This window comes from Astyanax mexicanus, chromosome 1, assembly GCF_023375975.1.
Source record: "Astyanax mexicanus isolate ESR-SI-001 chromosome 1, AstMex3_surface, whole genome shotgun sequence".
NCBI lineage: Eukaryota > Metazoa > Chordata > Actinopteri > Characiformes > Acestrorhamphidae > Astyanax > Astyanax mexicanus.
Window position 1 is genome coordinate 109,407,746 of NC_064408.1, and position 19,118 is coordinate 109,426,863.

The 19,118-nt window shown below is 37.8% G+C and overlaps 2 protein-coding genes across 3 annotated transcripts in view; one reads left to right on the forward strand and one right to left on the reverse strand.

The window, feature by feature from the left end:
* The window catches only part of megf8 (multiple EGF-like-domains 8), a 37,756-nt gene extending 27,508 nt beyond the window's left edge, over positions 1-10,248 (reverse strand). The window contains exons 1-12 of one of the 2 annotated variants that reach the window (XM_049464118.1): positions 9,792-10,248; positions 7,459-7,697; positions 5,901-6,064; positions 5,005-5,220; positions 4,644-4,746; positions 3,453-3,541; positions 3,134-3,347; positions 2,608-2,788; positions 1,314-1,459; positions 1,044-1,154; positions 781-932; positions 79-180 (exon numbers count right to left, since the gene is read on the reverse strand). In XM_049464118.1, the coding sequence (XP_049320075.1) occupies positions 79-180; positions 781-932; positions 1,044-1,154; positions 1,314-1,459; positions 2,608-2,788; positions 3,134-3,347; positions 3,453-3,541; positions 4,644-4,746; positions 5,005-5,220; positions 5,901-6,064; positions 7,459-7,624 (1,644 nt within the window). In that variant the 5' untranslated portion in view covers positions 7,625-7,697; positions 9,792-10,248. Of the gene's footprint in view, positions 1-78; positions 181-780; positions 933-1,043; positions 1,155-1,313; positions 1,460-2,607; positions 2,789-3,133; positions 3,348-3,452; positions 3,542-4,565; positions 4,747-5,004; positions 5,221-5,900; positions 6,065-7,458; positions 7,698-9,791 lie in introns of both variants that reach the window. The other variant, XM_049464114.1, reaches the window with a different exon arrangement.
* Positions 10,249-13,208: 2,960 nt separating this feature from the next.
* Positions 13,209-18,522, forward strand: trim35-28 (tripartite motif containing 35-28). The gene is made up of 6 exons (XM_007236524.4): positions 13,209-13,909; positions 15,254-15,349; positions 15,494-15,724; positions 15,817-15,839; positions 16,594-16,712; positions 17,939-18,522. Exons 1-6 carry the CDS (start codon positions 13,484-13,486, stop codon positions 18,472-18,474), a joined length of 1,431 nt encoding a protein of 476 aa, XP_007236586.1. The 5' UTR covers positions 13,209-13,483; the 3' UTR covers positions 18,475-18,522.
* Positions 18,523-19,118: the final 596 nt, after the last annotated feature.

Here is a 19,118-nt window from a genome sequence, read left to right on the forward strand (position 1 = left end):
GCAAAATTACACAGTAATAAAATGGGGAATATACATTTTATATTTAATATTTAAAGAAAAGGAACAGAAGATGGTTACCGGGTTAGTTGGCTGATACTCCCGACAGCGACCCTCACACCAACTGCACTCTGGGTTTTTAAGACATAAACTCTCGTCTGGAGCCTCAGCACACACTGCATCCTATTAAACAAACACAGAACATCATTTCATTCTACTGTAAAGTTTTCAGATTTGGAAAAGAAAGCATGGGAAACCTTTTGGATTTTATATGGGTTTTTTTGCATAAATTTGCAATAAAATATCATCTAATCTTCATGAAAACCAATGGTATTGACAAATATAATGCGCCTAAAATACTAACACAAACATTTATGATAATGCATTTCTTCACTGAAAACAACCATTAAAGACTCATAGTGCTAGTGGAAAACGTATGTGACCCCTTGTGTCAACCACCTCAAAAATGCTAATTCCAAGAGTCAAGCATACCTAGGATATTGCTAGTTTGGAGTTGAGGACTAATTTACTTTTTAAAATCCTTAAAATATTTGAGTTTGCTCCACACAAAAAGGATGTGTATATGTGAGACATGCCACATCAAAAAGTGCTTTCAAAGAGCTTAATTTACATAAAGCTGGAAAGGTTTCAAAGTGATTTCACAGTCTTTAAAATTCACCAGTTTACAGTAAGCACACAGTCTACAAATTGAGACTACAAATTTGGGACTGTTGCTACACTGCCAAGAAGTGTTGTAGTGTTTAATCTACTAATTGAACTCACCCTGTCTGCAGGATCACTGATGACAAACAGTGGGACTTTGTAAGCTACCAGATCACCAAGTGCAACCCCGCTGTAACCTCCAGCCACAAGCAGTACACGACCATCCATCACAGCAGCTACATGGGAGTAACGGCCTCTTGAAGACTGGCTTCCTATTGTACAAAAAAAATAAAAAAATCACATGCTTACTTCCAATATTTTTACCCTCTGTCCACTTATAACTAGTTCTTCACTTTTCATTCTATTGCCAAACACACACTTACGGTGCCGCAGACTCTCTCCACCAGAAACCCACTGGTGGCATCCAAGGTGGTAGAAGAAGATCTCTTTATCATAGCACTTTTCCTCCATGTAATGGATGTGCACATTGCCACCTAAAGTGAAAAAAGACCGGCCATTATAATCACGTTTTAATACAATGCAAAACATGCTTCACCAAAGAAACACTAATTGTGGAATTACATACAAAGTAAGTAACTTAGTTGCTGTGCAATGACATTTACTGCGTGTAAAGCAGAAAGACCATCACTAACCATACACGACCATGTAATTGCCAATAATGGAGGCTGAATGGAAGGCTCTCTCTCGAGGTCCGTTAGCAGGAAAGCGTGAACGCAGGGAGGTCCAGTAACGCTTATCCACCTGGAAAATATCTGTGGAATTTACCCGCACACTGAACCTGAGAAAGAAAGAGAAAGATCAGTCAGTTCAAAGATGCCTTCTACAAATACCAAGTCTACACTTTGTGCAAAACATCCTAATAAATGCTTAAAGACGCATTTTCCCAGACAGATTTTCCATCAAAAAGAAAATATATTACACAAAAAATCTGGCAATTGGGTAAGCAAATTTGTCTTTGTAAGATTTCTTAAAATAAGCAAAATGAGACTTAAATCAAGCAAAAATCATTGATTTACCTTGCTTTGGACACGTGAATCAGACTAACTTGACTGGTGGCTTTCTGTGCTTGTTCTGAGTTAAAATTAAACTAATCTAAATAATCTTACACTTACAAAGTTCAGTAAAACAATAATCTTATTCTTACCATTATCAGTGCTTTTATCAGTGTATGTCTAATCTTTAATCCCCAAAATGTTTAAGGAACAAGCTTAAGAAAAAACAAGCATATTTTTTTGCACTATGGAGGTGCACTTAAAATCCTTTAATTTTCCCAAAATTGTCAGTGAACCTTTTAATCTAGCACGCCTTATGTATGAATTCCACCAGTCAGGGTTCCATAGTGTAGCGCTGTCGAGCAGCATTAGCCACTAATGCTAATGCTCCAGCCTCCAGTGCTGGAGAAATTTGGTTATCTAGGCTTACTGTAAATAAACAGAAGCGCTTCACTCATCCAAATAAACAGTTTTCAGGAGAGTAACATCCAGACCAACGTCTTTTTTATTACAGTTTTGTTTGCTTAGCTTATCTTTACTTAACTTTGTACGCTATTCCCCACCACCCCCCAGCGGCGAGACCTGCTGAATTAAAAGTTCCTTATAGTGTCTCTTAGTGCCTTATGTATGAAAATAGACCAGAAAAATTGACGTTCACTGATTGTGCACTTTATAATCCGGTGCGCTTTATTATCCGGTGAGCTTTATAATCCGGTGTGCCTTATAGTGTGAAAAATACGGTAAAACATTCCTCCTTTATCCAAAAACTGTATCAGGAAAGACATTACAAAAATAAATCTTTAGCTTACAATCTAGTCTGAGCTGCTCATGGAGATCAGCGATAAAAAAGCACACTGTTTTTCCAGCTCTCCAGAACTGATTTGTTTTTGGTCTGTTTAAAATAAATTTTGGGGACACTGTGTAAAAGCCATACCTGGCTGTAGTAGGTCTGTGTCCTCCATACACTATCAGAGTTCTGGACAGAGCATGAAAAACCATGCTGTGGCCTGCAGTTGCAGGAGGCTTTCCACCGTATGGCTGCACGGTCTCCCAGACTTTGCTCCACAGCTGAAAACGATACAGAGAGGAGGAGAACATGTCCTCTTCTGTGCGCCCTGTGGACGGAGACACAAATGAGAAACAAAAAAAATAATTTTTGGGGGGTTTTTCTTTTTAAAGAAATGTCATTACGTCAGTTCCAAACATGATTACAGCTTATGAATAAGGCACTAGAAAGATTTGAGCAAAGTGCACCGGCTGACATTAACAGCTGGATCACAGGAAGCTGTGATTTACAGTTCCAACTAAACAATTCACTGTGTAAGAATGTAAAAAGCTGGCTTTGCAGGTAGAGGTCTTAATAATGGATCATTATGTTGTTAAACAAGCTGTTCTTTTTGACGTGACTGTGCGTTCTGGAACTCTCTTATCTGATTTAGAGGATATGTTCTGTCACTTACCCCCAAACACGTAAAGATAGTTATCCACAACAGCAGCTGCGTGATTCGCCAGCCTAGGAGCCCCTGGGGCAAAAGACTGGCCAAGCTGTTCCCATTTATCTTGTTGTGGGCGGTAAATCCAGACATCACTAGCCAATGAGTGGTTAGAAAGCTCACCACCATAGATCACCATGTTACCCTGCCATTCCACTGCCGTGTGAGAATGCCGTGGACTCTTTTAAAGGAAAAACAAAAGTGAGAAAGAATAGAAAAGTTATAAGTTATAAGATTTTAAGTGTGTGAAATAACAAAAGAGGGGGAAAGCAATTAAGGATCTTACAGGGGCAACCACGTGCAGCTTCTTCTCCCATTTATTGGTTGAAAAATCATACTCCACAAGGTCACCCAGTGCTCTGTTTAGGTCAAAACCTGTAACACAAAACCAACACAATAATGCTGCCTCAAATATGCAAAAAGTGACTAATAACATACAGCTCTTGAACAAAAAATAAGAGACCAGATCAGTTTCTGAATCAGTTTCTCTGATTTTGCTATTTATAGGTATATGTTTAAACAAAATGAACGTAGTTGTTTTATTCTATAAACTACAGACAACATTTCTTCCAAATTTCAAATAAAAATATTGTAATTTAAAGCTTTTTAGCAGAAAATGAGAAATGGCAGCAATAAGAATAAAGATGCAGAGCTTTCAGACCTCAAATAATGCAAAGAAAACAAGTTCATATTCATGAAGTTTTAAGAGTTCAGAAATCGGAGAAATAACCCTGGTTTTTAATCACAGTTCTCATGCATCTTGGCATCATGTTCTCCTCTACCAGTCTTACATACTGCTTAATGATTACTTTATGCCACTCCTGGTGCAATAATTCAAGCAGTTCGGCTTGGTTCGATGGCTTGTGATCATCCATCTTCCTCTTGATTATATTCCAGAGGTTTTAAAAAAAAAAATCACAAAAAAACATTTTTTCCCAGTGCTGTATTTGGCAAATATGCTAAAAATGAAGAAGCTGAGTTCAGCCTCAGAAAAAAAGAAACCAACAGCATTCAGCTTCTCCACAACGAAAGCTTCACCTGATATCAGGTTAATACCATTTTATTACATGAACACAAATCAAAAACATTTTAACAATTATTATCCTCTTTTAAATCTCTATGAATCCACCACTAAAATTCAACTGAGCAGACAGCTGGCTCCTGCTCATAAAAGGTTACATGACTACATGACATCATAATCATCATAATCCTTAAAATTCTGCAGAAGACAATCATTTGTCTAAGCTAATATGATTGGCCAAGCCTCTGTTATAATTATTTGTTTATTGTTTTATCATTCTCATGAAATAAATAAAAGCACACCAGCTTTACTATATTTTTACTTCATGCTAAACATGACATCATTCACTGGATGAATATGATGTAAAAAAAAAAATACCTCCAAACATGTAGAAGGATCTGCTGGAGGACAGGTAGACCCCAGCTGATGCAGTCCGAGGAGGAGCCTTGGTCTCACCAGTGTTAACATCCCACCACTGTCCCACACCACTGTTGTTGCGGAGACCCAGCTGACAGTTCTGCCCAACAAAGCCCAAGTTACATAGACAACGTTCTCCCTTCTATAGGAAAGAAAGCACAAAAGAAACAGACACCACAATTATACTTACATTTTATACACAGAGAATAAATCTTTCAATACAGTGACTCTTAATACAGTGTTTTAAACTTATGAATAAGACGGGCCCATACTTTATATGATCCAATCTGACCCACTTTAAAAAGGTTTAGACATCCCGATATAAATTAACATACTTTCAGTTTGTGGCCAAAAAAAGATATACTATATATGCACAGATAAACCTGAAGAAGCAGACTACCTTATCACAGTGGCCGTGGTCTTGTTGGGTACACTCTGCAGAGCAAAGTCGTTTAGTGCAGTCCACCCCTCCCCAGCCCTGATGGCACTGACATCGGGCTGAGGCTGCATCACAGCACCCATGACCTCCACAGTCCCCGGGGCATAGTGAGAAGGTGTAGGTAGCATTAAAGCCCAGTAGGTTGTAGTTAGCGTCACTGAAGAGGTGGAGCAGCATCTGCAAAAAAATGATCAGAGGTACAGATGAGTAGGAATAGTAGAATGTGCAGGTAGATACATGTGCTTATGCACTCACAGTGCATCTAAAAGTAATGTCCGCTGATGCTGCTTATTACACAAACTGTGCAAAGCCTTATCTAATGGTGCAACACCTGGGCTGCATTCCATTTATCCTCTGATGTCGTAATTCCTAGTTGGGAATTTCAACTGTAATGCTGCTACAGGTTCACCTAACTGATGTCTTTACCTGTTTTTACCTGTTCTGCAAAGTTATTAAAGTTATTAAAGTATTAAATACAAACACAAAATGCTGCTAATTTCCAGTGATATATTGGCTCAGTATGCACATGCTCCACCCTCACTTCTGCAAGCAACCAGTAATCTAACCACCTGAGCCAGACTCTTTCAGCTCCCAGTAAGTGCCAGTACCCTCCTAATTTACCTGTAACCTGTTGGCTCTTGGCCCGCTATGCAAAACTGATCAGCCACTGTACCACACCAGGTCATTTTGATGGTACAGTACATCCATTCTCCTCATTAGATAACATAAATGAACAATTAAAGAATAAATACACAATTGTCTCACAATAGGTAGTGGAGTTTTAACCAAGCATTTTCTCTGATTTCTCAGAACCCACAGAAACATGAAGTAATACAGTAAGAACTCTCTCCGCTCACCTTGCCAGACTTTGCTTCTATTGGTTGGGGAAGGGTAGTGCCACTGAGACTTGCTAAAAGTGGGCTTTGATAGGAGTCTCCATCGTAGATGAACAGGTAATCATAAGTGCACTCTGTCTCCATAAAGGTGAAGTTGAGCACAATACGATAATTGTTACCAGGAGCTGAGAGAGAGAGAGAGAGAGAGAGAGAGAGAGAGAGAGAGAGAGAAAAGAGAGAGAGAGAGAGAGAGAGAGAAAGAGAAGAAGGAATAAAAAATAATTTGTTCATGAGCAGAATATCCTGTATTGAATGTCTTAAATTATGAAATATACATCCTTCTGGAACAATCCTGTATTGCAACAATAAATGCTAAAAAGTTATAAAATATATGTGGATTTATATTGCAATTCAGCACATTCAAGGGTTAGAAATATGTAAAATGGCTAATATAGGCCCACTAAAGGTTTAAAATGCTCTGTTGCAGAGTCAGACAACTATAAAAGTTCAATGCCTCCACAAGCTCCAAAATTGTGAATACCTACAGTAGAATACAGTATGGGGCAGATTCCCAGACAGAAATCAAGCTTTGTAGTAAACTATGTTTTCCCTTCAATGAAAATTCTCCATTCAAATCGCTGTATAATCCAAAACTAGGCCTAATCCCACTTTTTTTTATTTATAGGTTAGGAAGTTTTTAAGTAGAGATGGCACTGATCTGATACCAAGTATCAATATTGTAGTGACAATAAATGCTGCATCAGATATCGAATACGCTCTAATCTAGTCTGAGAACAATGCAGAAGTGCTCGCAGTGCTGCAAAATGTACAGCTGGGTAAACCACATGATAACATCAGGAACCACATGTTAATATCACATGATGACAGTAGGATTAGGTAATACTAGGCTGCTTTATTCAAGACATTATTTAATCAAAGAGGTACAATTGAACTAGTAACGACATAACTAATATAACACTCAAACAATGCTGACAGAAGAAGCTGGTCTGACTAACTTTTTCAAGAGATGTTGGTGTTAGTTATTCCTAGTGATAATAAGAGTATTATTACAGGGTTTAATATTACAATCAAATTCTTAGTTTATGTCATGTCAAGAAGAAACTACTCTAACAATTTCATTTCTATTAACTTAAAGCTATTGTTGTACTTAACACTGGACCTTAATACAGACCATCTGTTTAGGTAACTGTTTAACATTCAGCAGTGAGTGAGCCAACACTAGGAGTCAATATATTTAGTATATAAATAGTTGTTTTGGACGGTGATTAAAATGTCTATATTTGCATTTTAGACATCACCATACATAGTGATTCCCATGATAACTGCTGTAAAACAAATCCAAAGCATAAACATTCTCTACAATGCACCATTTAATTCCAAAACACTCACTCTTTGGAGTAAACAACTTGCACACAGGAGTTTCACATATAGCACTGTCTGTACTACGTAATGGGTGAAGAGTGTATGGTCCCAAATGTGCCACAAAGATGACACATCAAAGCACAATGCAAAAACACGTATGAACAATTGCTGTCAGTTTCTTTCTGTTGACACTCACCTGTGATAAGCCATTCACAGTTGCCATTCACTGAATAGTTTCCTGGCCCATCTGTCACATATCCTGGGGGTCCTCTCAGAATCTGCCTTTGGCCTTTACAGTCCCCTGCCCAGCAGACAGGGGCCATCAAAAAAGACAGGAACAGTACAGGAACAAGGGAATCCATTCTGTCCTCCAGCTGGATGAGTTGGAGAGAAGCAGTGAGAGCTGGAGGTCTTGCTTGCTCACAGCCTGGAGACCTTGTTAGAGAAATGAAAAATATTACAGTCTATACAACACATGAACACACACGCATACACAACACTGTATATAGACATCTAAATACATTTTTAAAACTATTTATTTTAGCATTGAAATGTCATATCTCAGATCACATACAAATAAACACAAATACAACAAAATGTAACTTAAAATACCGTAATAATGGACTTCACAAGAAGAGCAAAGGGAAACACTTCAATTAACACGGGGCATAAAAAATACTATATAAATATGCTTGGATTGTATTTGTTCTTATAATAATGGTTTACTGAGCAAATAAAACTTATGCTCAGATAATATACTATATTTACAAAAGTGTAAATAAACTGACCAGCCACCTTGCTTCTACATGGCACTTTGTAGTTATATAATTATAAACAGTAGTCCATCAATTTCTCTGAATACTTTTGTATCCTCTTTTTACGTGGTCAGGACCCCACTGGACCACCACAGAGCAGGTATTATTTAGGTGGTGGGTCTTTTTCAGCACTGCAGTAACATTAACATGGTGGTGGTGTGTTAGTGTGCATTGTTCTGCAACAAATGAATTGGAGACAGCAGTGCTGCTGGAGTTTTTAAACACCTCACTGCCACTTCTGATCTGAGAACACACAGAACAGTCAGAAATATCCAGCTAACATCATCATATGGTCCACATCCAATAATAACTGATGAAGGACTAGAGAGTGACCAAAATAACTGTTCAGCAACAGCTTCAGAGCTTTTTTTTCTGACATTACATCTACAAGGTGGATCAGCTAAATAGGAGTAAATGAGTGTATGTGTATGTGTATGTAATAAACAACATACTAGATAACATTTGAGTATGAACCGAGGGGGTTAGCGGGACGTGTCCCATTCAATATGAGAAACAGATAGGTTTCTAACATTGAAAAAATAAATATTTTTAAGCAAGTTCTGGCAGCAAAACAAAAAATATTTTAAGGGATTGGGGGACACCCTTGCTACTTACTGCACCACCCACTCCTGGCATATGAACCAAGCTACCTAATCAACGTTACTGACTAAAGTAAAAGGTTTTATGGTCAAATAATGGGAATAAATGGCAGCTATCCAGCAGGTAAACAAGAAAACACAGACCTAACTGGCAAAATTGGTGAATCTTTAGATCTTGGCCACCTAAACTAAATAAAATGTAAATGTATTAAACTGCTAAAACTTATATTAGCAAGCTCTAAGGAACAGCTGTCCCAAAGGGCAATTTAAAAGGCATAGAGTACATATTATATTATTACATACGTTAATAATAAGTTAAGAACATTGCAATATTTTGTAAATAGTGCAATTAAACCTGCAAACTATGTTTTGTATTGTTGCTATCTGCAATATGCAGCCAGAATATAACATATGTTGACAACTATAATTCAGTGAACACCAGAGCAAAGAAAACAATCCTAATTTCTAGTCAGTTTATCAGCCTGATAGAAAGATACACAAACCAGTAGCTAGCCAGGTCATATTTAATATGTCCCATGAACTTATTTCTTACCCACATTGTTCTTGTTTAAGTGATTTTATCAACTAAAAGTGGGTTATAGCGTTGGTATAACATTTTCAAAATGTTCAAGAAATAAGAGCTAAGGGAAAATAATATTTTTTAAATGGTATGCAACACTTTTATTATGTAGACTTACTTAAAAAAAGTGTAGACTCACTCTAAAAAGTAAAAAAAAGTTAGTAATAAGTTGAAATTATAATATTCTGTAAAAGAATTTAACTTGCTTATATAATTGTCATTTTTGCAGTATAGCGGTCAGATGGGTAGATGGGTAAATAATAAAGTCCTGCTCCTAGCAGTGCTAAGCTAACTAGCTAACGCTAACTAGCTAATATGCAGCCAGAATAAACCATATACTGATAGATACAATTCCGTCAACATCAGAGCAAAGAAAACAATTACAATTTCTGAAACGTCCAGCCAGTTTATAAGCCTGATAAATACACTGACCAGCGGCTAGGTTAGATAAGCGAGGTCCAGCTAACCCAGGATAATATAACCGCTTAGCAAGCGAGTCACATCTGCATTAAGATCAACAAAACCGTTAACTCACCAGTTTCCGAGTCCGTGTCTTCATTGTTTATATACACATATTTGCTGATAGATTACATTCTGGAAGCTGTGCTGGTGATACTAATCTAGCTAACCAGAGCTAACCCAACTAGCTAGCTAACTGTTTTTGTTGTGATAGCGGTTGATTTCAGCAAAGCGTCTCCAGGCAGGCAGGCAGGCAGCGCAGGACGGCGGCCTTTAAACACTCCACTAGCGGGCTAACGCTAGCAGCCTTCCCGCTGCACGATTCCACATCCACCGCGGCCAAAATCCACTTTAAATGGCACGGAAGATTCTGTCACACGCACAAATATCATCTCCCGTGACCATGGGCTTCTCTACACGCTACACGACCCCCTAACAGGACCGTATTTACCGGAGGGATGTGAGCTAGCTCCGCTGTTTGTGTCACAGACCCTCACCAGCATCTGTATCCATTAGCAGCAGCTAGCGGTGTTAACGAATCAGTCTAGTGAACCGATTCTTTCCCGTAAATGGAACCGATTCTCGAGAAGCGCATTGTTTGTTACGCGTTTGTGAGACACGGGCACCCAGTACCTCCCTGTATCTGTATCCCTATATTTATTAAACGGATTTACACTATACAAAAAGAAAACACAAAATGAATCGGATGTTAGGATTCATTATCTGACACCGAAATGAATCAGTTTGGTGAACTGAATCACTAATGTGGATCACTAGTGTTCATTACAAAGCATAATAAAGCTGTGCCTGTTCATCAACACTGCAATGCCAAACAGCATTTCATATACTACAGACATGACAATTTTACATGTTTAAATCAGATGTTTAATTTAGAAAAACTACAAATATCACCAAATAATCAGGAGTTCTTAAATTTAGCTTCATAATATATTTAACAAATATTCAAGTACAATGAATTGTCATTGGATGCCATAAGACAGAAACTAGTATCATTGTAATGTTTCTTAACCAAGTTTTAGGATTATAAAGAAGTTATTAAGTTGGGTTATATCTTACACCTTACACAAACTTTATTTATATAGCACCTTTCATACCATATAATGCAGCTCAAAGTGCTAAAAAAATAAAATTAAATAAAACAGAAAAAATGTAAAAACAATAAGTAATATTAAACAAATAAAACAGTTAAAAGTAAAGGTTTAATGCAATAAAATTATTTAAATAAAAAAACATGAAATAGTGAAATAAAATATTGAATAAAATAAACATAATAAAAATAAGAACAACGTCAAGTCATTCAAATCATTTTTTATGTAAACAAAGAACACAAAAAAGCTAATAAAAAGCTAAGATGTTTTAAAAGCTGGTAACACTTGATACCTGACAAATATTAACTGATAACAAGTTTTTGATTTTTGGAGCATAAAAACAGAAAGCTTCTTCACCAGTCTTTTTGTGCTTCATCCTGGGAATATTCAGTAAAGCAGCTCCTGAAGATCTTAATGCACGATTTGGAACATATTCTGTCAGGCAGTCTAAAATGTATGTAGGTACTAACCCATTAACAGATTTATAAACCAGTAAAAAAGAATAATAATATACTTTTTAATTTTTTATTTAACATATGTGCCTCAAACTATGAAAATGTACTGCAAATATTGGTCTTGGGACCTAAATGTTTAGCTATTCTCACCAGTAGGAAGTACAAATGGAGGGCATGACACAAAATAATCATGAATAATCAACTAAGCGAACAAAAAATCTGCAGATTAGTCAACTACTAAAACAGTCATTAATGTAATCCCTAGTGTGAAGATTTGTTTCAGTTCAAGCAAACATCTGAACTGGTTGGTCTCTAAAAATCTGAATTGTATAATTAAAAATGTGTTGTACTAAATACGGACAAAGAGCAAAGAACGGACGAAGCTGACAAGGCTAACATAGCTGAAGAGCAGGTCTGGTCAGTCCACAGTCTTTATAATTAGTTTGAGAGAGCATTTCTTTTGGGAGATCTTTATCTGTTTAAAGATAATAAAGAATCCATGATATATTAAGTGTTTTTAATACTGACTTATAATTAATGATAATGAATGTACAATAAGTTAATATTTTCTCTGTTTTCCATTTTTTTAATTCATGTAACGAAAAAAAACTGGTATTAGTACTTGTCTTGCTATTGACTTGAACAGTGGATCTGTTCTTTCATATTTTGTGTTCTATTTTTGAGCGTTCTGTATGTTTGACAATGCTGCAGCTGACAGAGATTCATTACTGGCTCTGTTGACCTTGTTTGGCCTACGTTTTTGGACACATGGTGTGCAATAATGCAAAAACTGCTAAATGAACCTGTGAATGCAGGTTATAGGCATGAGGATTAAAGTCTATGGAAATCCATGTCAAATAAAAATGAATTTCTTTTATCCACCCATGCACTGGCTACAAGATAATTCTTCATGGATTACAAAATCCTCCTCTGAACATATTAAGCTCTAAATGGTTTGGCCCTAAAGAATGCTTTAATCTATCATTTTGACTAGTAAAAACTCCAGGTCCACAAATCCGTAAATTAATTTTGACGGGTACAAATGCTACACACTCACTGCTTAACTTATCAGATCCACTGTTAACTTATCAGATGTACTATAGGCCGAAGCTGATAAATTGGCCGGTGAGGGTAGATCACTGATAACACATCCCTCATTACTCCCTGAACTCCATTAAGCCCTGCCTACCAATATATACCATATGTTTATATCAGCACTAGGTGGCGCTTTTCACTTTAAATTTTATGTTGGCACTGAAAGTATGTTGAGGGCTGAAAACTGAAATATCAGCTGAAAAATCTCTTTTGCACTTCATCACATCTGTAGCTCATCACAGTTGAAAAACTAAGAGCATAGTGCATTTTAATTTTCATTTTGACACTTCAGTTATTAAGGAAAATGCTGGGCAAAGTGAAGTTTGAGTGTTCATTTTTTCTTTTTTAAGATTTTAGATTTGGAGCCACAGAGTCCATTAAACACTTATTTTTTATTGTGTATTTTCTTGCTCTTTTTGGAATTTTTTTTTACACCTGAAGAGGAGGTTGGTTATGGAAATTACCCTTAAAGTGCAATATATATTGTATATTTTTGATGACCCTTTATTTGACTACAAGGAGAGATTTATAGTAAATTTAATTGTAATTATGGGTCAATTTTATACACACAAAACGAAATTCACAAAAAATATACCCTTATTCCAAACATTTGCTTATTCAGGCTTAAATAATGAATCCATAGATATTTTGAAGATTTTTTGTGTGTGTTTTTGCTTTTTATATTTTTGTAATGATGGTTGTTTGAACTTTGTTCGTGACCTAATTTTGTGTTTTCTTATTTGTTTTGGACTGTACGTTGTGCAAAAAAATAAAAATAAATAAAACTTGTCATACTGAAACCAGCTGACAAAGCTCCGCCCACATTACGAAGCTCCGCCCCATCTTCAGAGATCAGCTCGTCAGAAGTTGGGTAAGCAGCAGGGCAGAATTTCAGGAAGAAGGCCGAACCGGAAAAACTACTTTAAATCTCTTAAATACGGAGAGCCGAGGAGAGAAACCGGACCCGTACCCGTCCGATTCCTCCCTCAGCTCCGAACAGAGCGACCCTGAGTCAGCGGAAAAGACCGCGTCTCTGCGAGCGGTGTTTACCGCCGGGCAGGGAGAGGGAGCGGGCGTGGGAAAGCGAAAGTAACCCGTCGGACGGAAACATGGCGGCGGCCGCGGAGGAGGAAGATGTCCAGGAGAGACCGTCGCTGCTGGAGTCGGACCTGACCTGCCCGGTGTGTAAGGAGCTGTTCCGGGACCCCGTGCTGCTGTCCTGCAGCCACAGCTTCTGCCGGGCCTGTCTGGAGTCCAGCTGGAAGCACAGGCACTCGAAGGAGTGCCCCGTGTGCCGGAAGTGCTGCGACGGGGAGCAGCCGATCCCGAACCGCGCGCTGAAGAACACCTGCGAGTCCTTCCAGAAGGAGAAAGGCTGGAGAGTGCCCGGAGCTCTAGACGTGCTCTGCGGACTCCACCAGAGAGACCTGCAGCTCTTCTGCATTAAAGACGAGGTGCCCATCTGCGTGGACTGCGTGACTCTGCACAGCGGACACGACTTCCTTCCCCTAGACCAGGGAGTTCCCTTCTGTAAGGTAAACTAGCTCACCTAGCTTCAGCTAACGAGTCTGAGACCTGCAGTAATAATCTGTTTTCAGGGGGTTTATCTAGTTTAGCTTGTTTTTGATGGGTTTCTGAGCAACTTCTGTTCTGCTCTCTGTCATGGACAGTCACGTGTGTTTACCATGCGTCAACCAATCGCCATGTTTGAGGTATAATCACTGTGAGCCCTGCAGTACAGGTGCTAAAAAAACTTCATTCTACACTGTCTGGTCTTAAAAAACAAAAGGTCACCGCATTTAGCTTTGATTGCTAATCTAGTGTGACTGACAATCCGATGTTGCATTCATTTTTCTCTAAGATCTTGCAGCATTGATGATGGTAGAGTCTGACCTCTGCAGTCTTCTCCAGCACATCCCAAAGATTCTCAATGAGGCTAAGGTCTGGACTCTGTGGTGAAAAATCCATGTGTGTAAATGATGATCTCATGCTCCCTGAACCACTCCTTCACAATTCCAGCCTCATAAATCCTGGCATTGCCATCTTGGAATATGCCTGTGCCATTAGGAGAGAAAAAAATCCATTGATGGAATAACCTGGTCTATATTCAGTATATACAGGTAGTCAGCTGACCTCATTCTTCCAGCACATACTGTTGCTGAACCTAAACCTGACCAACTGCAGCATCAACCCCACATTATTTACTTACTTAAATACAGGAGATGACTTTTTTGACCAGGCAGTGTATAATCTGTGGTGAATTGGAGAAAACCGAAATACTGAAGTAAAAGAAACTGGAGAAAACTGGAGAAACAGAAATAAGCAATACAACCTTAATACAACAAGCTGAAATGAACCCATACAAAAGTCAACTGTCAGATGTTTAAGCAGCAATATATATATATTTTTGATAAACATTGAAATATTTGTTTCTGCAATGTATATTATAAACAGACGATTTTTTAAAATCAAAGTTTCAACATGCCATAATACTAATAGTGCATTATTTGCAGCTGTATTTGGAGTACAATAAATGTATTTAAAAAATATATATAAGAACATAGTGTTTTATTGCATCAAGCAGCAAATATGTTCTAATTGGTTACCAGATGGATGGAACATTTAATTTCTTTCAGTGTCAAAGTGGACAGTGGACATCCCAGTGGGTGGTAATGATTGTGACCTGCTGTGTCTGGCTAGTGTTGTCAATGTGGTCAATCAGTTGACTTTGGCAGACAGTATTATTTAGCTTATGTGCAACAAGGCAAAAGTCCCATGACTTCTGGGATAACAATCTATGTATGATAACTGTGAATGTTTGCATAGTAGAATCAATCGTTGGATTTATGCACAACAGATATGCACATGTTTTGTTGCAGGGGGAGCTCGACATGAAAATCAGCATCCTAACTCAAAAGCTGGACTCTTTTAAGAGGATGAAGAAAAGATATGGTGACACAGTTACTTTTATACAGGTAATCCTGTTCAGTCATGGCTCACTCACTGTGGCTTCCAGGCAAATTGTATTACTGTTAATAATATTTCTGCTAACAGAGGAAATAAATAAGTATAATTCAATAGGATTGTATACTAACTTCTGTTTTCATCAAAACTCTCAGAGCCAGTCTGAGGAAGCAGAAAAGCAAATCAAGCAGGAGTTTGAAAGACTTCATCAGGTCCTGAGAGATGAAGAGGCAAGCAGAATAAAAGCCCTAAAAAAAGAAGAAGATGAGAAGAAGCAGGTCGTGAAGGAGAAGATTGACAGCATAGCTCGTGAGATCAATTCTCTCTCAGAGCTGATTCAGTCAGTGAAGAGGGAAATGGGGGCAGAGGATTTGACTTTCTTACAAGTATGAGACTAACTGTGTTTTATTACCTTTCAATAAAGCTGTGTTTTTTTTTTTTTTAAACTAACTTTTTTAACTTTTTTTGTTTTTTACAGAACTTCCAGACTCTTAAACGAAGGTAAGCTACTGCATGAGTTCCTTCATTAAATTTACATTTAAAAAATGTTGGGTTGCTGTGTAAAATGTAAATAACTGTAAAAGATAAAAATAAAATACATTTGATTCACTATACAAAATATACACTTCAGATGATAAAAGTGAGACATTTTACCATTTCATAAAATGCATTAATTTATTTAGGACTTTATGGTAGTAACACATCTTTAAAATTTGGAACAGGGCAAAAGGCTAAAAAAAAAAAATTGTACTAAATAAAAAAAACAGCTGGAGGAGCAAAATGGACCTAAATCACAAGACTGGGTATGAATACAGCATTTTACAGAGGCATAGACTCTCTGAAGCGAAAATGGTTAGAGGTTTACCAGTCTGGAAAGAAGTAGAAAATGTTCCTCTGTAAAATTGCGAAGACTTTGAATATTCATTCACCTACAGTACATAATATCATCAAAAGATCTAGAATCTGGCCACCTTGTCCTGGGGATTTAAGAGTAAAGGGTCTTATCACTTTGATAATAACTCACATTTCAAAAGCCTGCTTCTCTAATGGTATGGGGTTGCATTAGTGCCTATGGGTCTATGAGAAATGCAAACCGATGCATTCTGTTTTTAATTACATGCATTTACAATTTACACAGCATCCCAAATTTTTAGAATTTATATTTAGAAAAGTGACAAAATATACATATTTATAAAATAATAAATCCATGTATCATAGTAGCTTTTTTCATATTGTTCAAATCTTTTGCCTCCAGGGCCCAGTGGACTAATGAAGACCCTTCAAAGATTCAGAAAGCTCTGATTAACATGGCTGTGCATGTTGGAGCACTGGGGTACAAAGTCTGGTATAGCATGCAATCTCATGTTAAATGTCGTAAGTGGCTGTTTTTTTGGTATTGTGGCATTGTAATATGCAGTTTCTGAAAAACCTGTCTGTGGACCTGTTCCTTAAAATAGTTTCACTGTGGTAATGTAAAACCCTGTTCAAATGGGTGTTAAAAAATAGGGAGGTGGGCTAATGTAATTTAATCCCAAGGCATATGTAATGCTCTGGACTGATTCACACAGGGTAAGAATTCCCGGTTTGGTTGTGGTTCCTTGATTTAAGCTTCTCCCACAGATTTCAGCACTTTTCACCTGTCAGGAATTACTTCAGCTTATATGAATATCAATGTCTGAGTTGGTATGTCAGTAAATATTCCATCAGAGCTTGTGGAAAAGGGGTTTTATAGGGATTTTCTCATGTATGGAGTTGTTTAAATTGATATTTAGCTCTGTCATCCATGTCTACCAAAGTGAAAACAAGTGTAACCTGCAGAACAGCCCTAAACCAAGCAGGTCTTACAGGTTGTTGAGCACATTTTTCTATTGAAGAAGATTTGCCAAAGGCATCAAAATGCAGTCTTCTACATAATCTGATTTGTTTTATGCTGGCACAGATTTTAAACAATCAATATGTACAGGTCTGGAAGTAAGCGACCACGTCAGTTTCTGATTCTCTGATTTTGCTATTTATAGGTATATGTTTGAGTAAAATGAACATTGTTGTTTTATTGTATAAGTGTGGACAACATTTCTCCCAAATTACAAATAAAAATATTGTCATTTAGAGCGTTTATTTGATGAGAAATGACTGATGAGAATTGGCTGAAATAACAAAACAAAAATGCAGAGCTTTTAGACCTCAAATAATGCAAAGAAAACAAGTTCATATTGATAAAGTTTTAAGAGTTCAGAAATCAATATTTGGTGGAATAAACCTAGTTTTAATCACAGTTGTCATGCATCTTGGCATGTTCTCCTCCTCCAGTCTTACACACTGCTTTTGGGTAACTTTATGCCACTCCTGGTGCAAAAATTCAAGCAGTACATCTTGGTTTGATGGCTGTGATGTTTATTGTAAAATGTAGCATACTATCAGATTCTTGCAAACACACAGAATATGCAGAATTTTATGTTGACTTTAGGTGAAATCTAGTGTAAATTACTGTTTTTTCTAATATTATTTGGTTCTAAAATGCTGGCATCTTCTGCTTTGTAGTAAAAATCCAGTGAGAGAGGCAGGTACACTGTAAAACATGATTTCTGTTTTTTTCACAGTTCCTGTGATCATGGATCCGAACACTGTCTCCCCCTGGCTCTCCATGTCTCCTGATTACGCGAGTGTGAGGGACAGTCCGGAGAGACAGTCCTTCCCTGATAACCCCGAGCGCTTCGACCCCTGTGTGTTTGTCCTGGGCTCGGAGGGCTTCACCTCTGGTCGTCACCGGTGGGAGGTGCAAGTGGGTGACAACCCCAAGTGGATCGTCGGGGTGTGCAAAGAGTCCGTGGCTCGTAAAAGGAAGTTCACAGTGACCACGTCCGGAGGAGTGTGGAGCATCGGCCTGAGCAAAGGAGTGTACAACGCCCTGACCACGCCCCGCACCGTGCTGACCGTGGAAAGGAGGCCGGAGACCATCAGGGTGAAGCTCAATATGGATAAGGGCGAGGTGTCCTTCTGGGATGCAGGCAATGGAAGGCATCTCGTCACCTACACCGACAAGTTCCCTTCCAAGCTCTTCCCACTGTTCGGCCCCGGGCTCCACAGCACACCCATGGCCATCCTGCCTTCCAGGCTAACCATCCACAAGCAGTAAAGCTGCATGCTGTTTAACCAAAGAACTGCTCTGCCAACCCTGCGTAAATCTCACTGATCTGTCACTGTTTCTTATACTTACAAACCTTAAACCTAAACTTCTAAATCAAAGCTATAAATATTTTTAAAAAGATAGACATGTAAATAATATGGGACTCCCCATGAAAAACTTTCTTTTTGAACATATGAAAACATCAATACTTTAGATCTGATCTTCATTTGAACAATATTGAGTGATGGGGACAATATTAAAGCCCCTTTACAGGCCTTGCCCGTATACAGGCCACAGGTGTAGATGATATAAACCCTTTTTCTCTGCAGTAAAATAAGTTATTTACATTCTGAAAACTGTGAGGGATTTGAAATCTCATACAGGACACCTGGAGAAGCTGCCTGTTCACTTTCTCTCTACTCCACCTAATAATTCCAGATCAGTAACAGGAATCTACCCAAATTCTGCTTTACCTTTGAAAATAGACATAAAAACTAGGCAACTGTTATGAAACAAAAGGTTTGAAGGACATTAAATGTTTGATTTGTATTCAGGAAAATACACATTTTAAAAATGTAGTTCAGGAAAGAGCCAATTTTATAATGTTTTTCATTATATTTTTAAAGTTGCAGATTTACTTAATTATTGTTTAT